At 41.3% G+C, this 2500-nt stretch overlaps 1 protein-coding gene across 3 annotated transcripts in view; it reads left to right on the top strand.

Moving 5' to 3' along the window:
- Nucleotides 1-2500, top strand: part of LOC144958798 (uncharacterized) — a 25147-nt gene that overhangs the window by 16040 nt on the left and 6607 nt on the right. For all 3 annotated transcript variants that reach the window (XM_078891001.1, XM_078891000.1, XM_078891002.1), the window contains exon 4: nt 1-140. This exon is cut by the window's left edge and continues 18 nt beyond it. In XM_078891001.1, coding sequence (XP_078747127.1) covers nt 1-140 — 140 coding nt within the window. The remainder of the gene's footprint in view (nt 141-2500) is intronic.

Here is a 2500-nt window from a genome sequence, read left to right as displayed (position 1 = left end):
ACTGGGCCAAGAAACAAATCCAAAAATTCAGTTTTGGCTTCGACGAGGCTGACAAAGACAAGAGTGGGAGTTTGTCCTTTGAGGAAGTGTACAATGTTCTACAACACATGGGTTTTAAGGGTAGTTCTACGGAGGCCCAGGTTGGTATCTGTCTGTCTGTCTGTCTGTCAATCAGTCTATCCATCTACCCATTTATCTGCGTATCTGTCTGTCTATATGCATGTCTACAACACATAGGCGTTCAAGAGCAGTTCTACGGAGGCACAGGCTGGTATCTGTCTGTCTGTCTGTCAATCAATCTTTCCATCTACCCATCTATCTGTCCGACTGTCATTTGATAACGTTTACAATGTTCTACAACACATAGGCGTTCAAGGGCAGTTCTACGGAGGCACAGGCTGGTATCTGTCTGTCTGTCTGTCGATCAGTCTATCCATCTACCCATCTATCTGCCTATATGTCTGTCTATATGTATGTCTATCCATCTATCTGTCCGACTGTCATTTGATAAAGTTTACAATGTACTACAACACATAGACGTTCAATGGCAGTTCTACGGAGGCACAGGCTGGTATCTGTCTGTCTGTCTGTCTGTCAATCAGTCTATCCATCTACCCATCTATCTGCGTATCTGTCTGTCTATATGTATGTCTATCCATCTATCTGTCCGACTGTCATTTGATAAAGTTTACAATGTTCTACAACACATAGGCGTTCAAGGGCAGTTCTACGGAGGCACAGGTTGGTATCTGTCTGTCTGTCTGTCAATCAATCTTTCCATCTACCCATCTATCTGTGTATCTGTCTATCGATCCATCTATCTGTCCGACTGTCATTTGATAAAGTTTACAATGTTCTACAACGCATAGGCGTTCAAGGGCAGTTCTACGGAGGCACAGGCTGGTATCTGTCTCTCTGCCTGTCTATTTATCGATTCGTTTACCTATCCGTCTGTCGTCTGGCCGTTTATCTATAGGGAATGAGATTAGCGGAAGAGTAGCGTCCCTTGATTGGACGTCACGAGCGGAAAAGTTATTAGAAAGAGAACGTCATGTTGGTTGTGCGGCATGAGACACTTCACCGAAAGCGAGGACGAGAAAGACGCATGCGCAAAACCATTTTGACGTTCTCTCTGTAAGGTGACGTCCAATCAAGGGACGCTACTCTTCCGCTAATCTCATTCCCTATTTATTTTGTCTGTACTTTGATGAAGCTTACAATGCTCTACACCACATGGAGTTCAAAGGCAGTTCCACAGAGGCCCAGGTTGGTATCTGCTCTTTGTGTGACTGTCCGTCTATCCATCTGTCCGTCTGTCTGTGTGTCTGTCTGTCTATCTATCTCTTTATGTTTGAGGAGAATTAGCATGACTTACATAGAGTGCTCAATAATTTTGGGATCGCAAATTATATACTATTCTCACCCCGTGTGTCTTGGCGAGGCCTACAACGTTGTTACACTTTCTAGATAGGGTTATCAGGGCGAAATTCGATTACGAGTTGAGAATATTAAATAATTATCTATTTAACTGTCTATCTAAATAGCTAGTAGCTAGTCTGTCCTTTGACGACGTTTACAATGTTCTACAACACATGGGGATTCATTGGTATTTCTATGGAAGCCCAGGTTGGTATCTGTCTGTCTATCTATCCACCTATCTATCCATCTATCTATCCATCTATCTATCTATTTATTCATGCCTATTCTATCTATCTACCAACCTATCCACCATTTCACCCTTGAACCTTAAGGTCAGCGTCCTACTTTCTTCCCATATAAACCTAACCATGTTTTCACCCGAAACACACGGAGAACAGATGTGGTTACTTCTCGCTTCGTTGAACCACTCATAAAAATGATGGACTCATTATTAGTTTATCGCTGTGCTATGGCATTTTATCTACACGCCTACCATTAACTTTCAATCTTTACCCGCCATACTCATATCGAACTCACACTTGCGGTTCCATTTCATTTATCTCCTCCTAGTTCTATCCACCCCCCCTCCCCCCCTTCTCCCTCTCTCTCTCTTTTTCATTCTCCATCCATCTCTCTCTATTCCTCTCTCTCTCTCTATCTCTCTCTCCCCCCCTCCCCCTCTCTCTTACCCCCCCCCTTTCTCTCCCCCCTCTCTCTCTCTCTCTCCTCTCTCTCTCTCTCTCTCTCTTCCCCCTCCCCTATATACCTACACACACACACACACACACACACACAATATATATATATATATATATATATATATATATATATATATCTATATATATATATATCTATATATATATATATCTATATATATATATATATATATATATATATATATATATATATATATATATATATATATATATATATATATCCCAAAACAGTTCTAATTCTGTTCCTCACTGGTTAGTTTTCGTTTTTAATATCTAGTATGAATGGCCCACTTTCTATCAATGATCCTCAACTTGCTTCTGTGAACTTGCGAGTGAGTGCGTTTGCATACTTCCTTCTAAGTGGT

The sequence above is a fragment of the Berghia stephanieae genome, chromosome 13 (genome assembly GCF_034508935.2).
Source record: "Berghia stephanieae isolate SIO BIC M18660-M18661 chromosome 13, UCSD_Bste_1.3, whole genome shotgun sequence".
NCBI classification, from domain to species: domain Eukaryota; kingdom Metazoa; phylum Mollusca; class Gastropoda; order Nudibranchia; family Aeolidiidae; genus Berghia; species Berghia stephanieae.
This window is presented reverse-complemented; position numbering and strand designations above follow the sequence as displayed.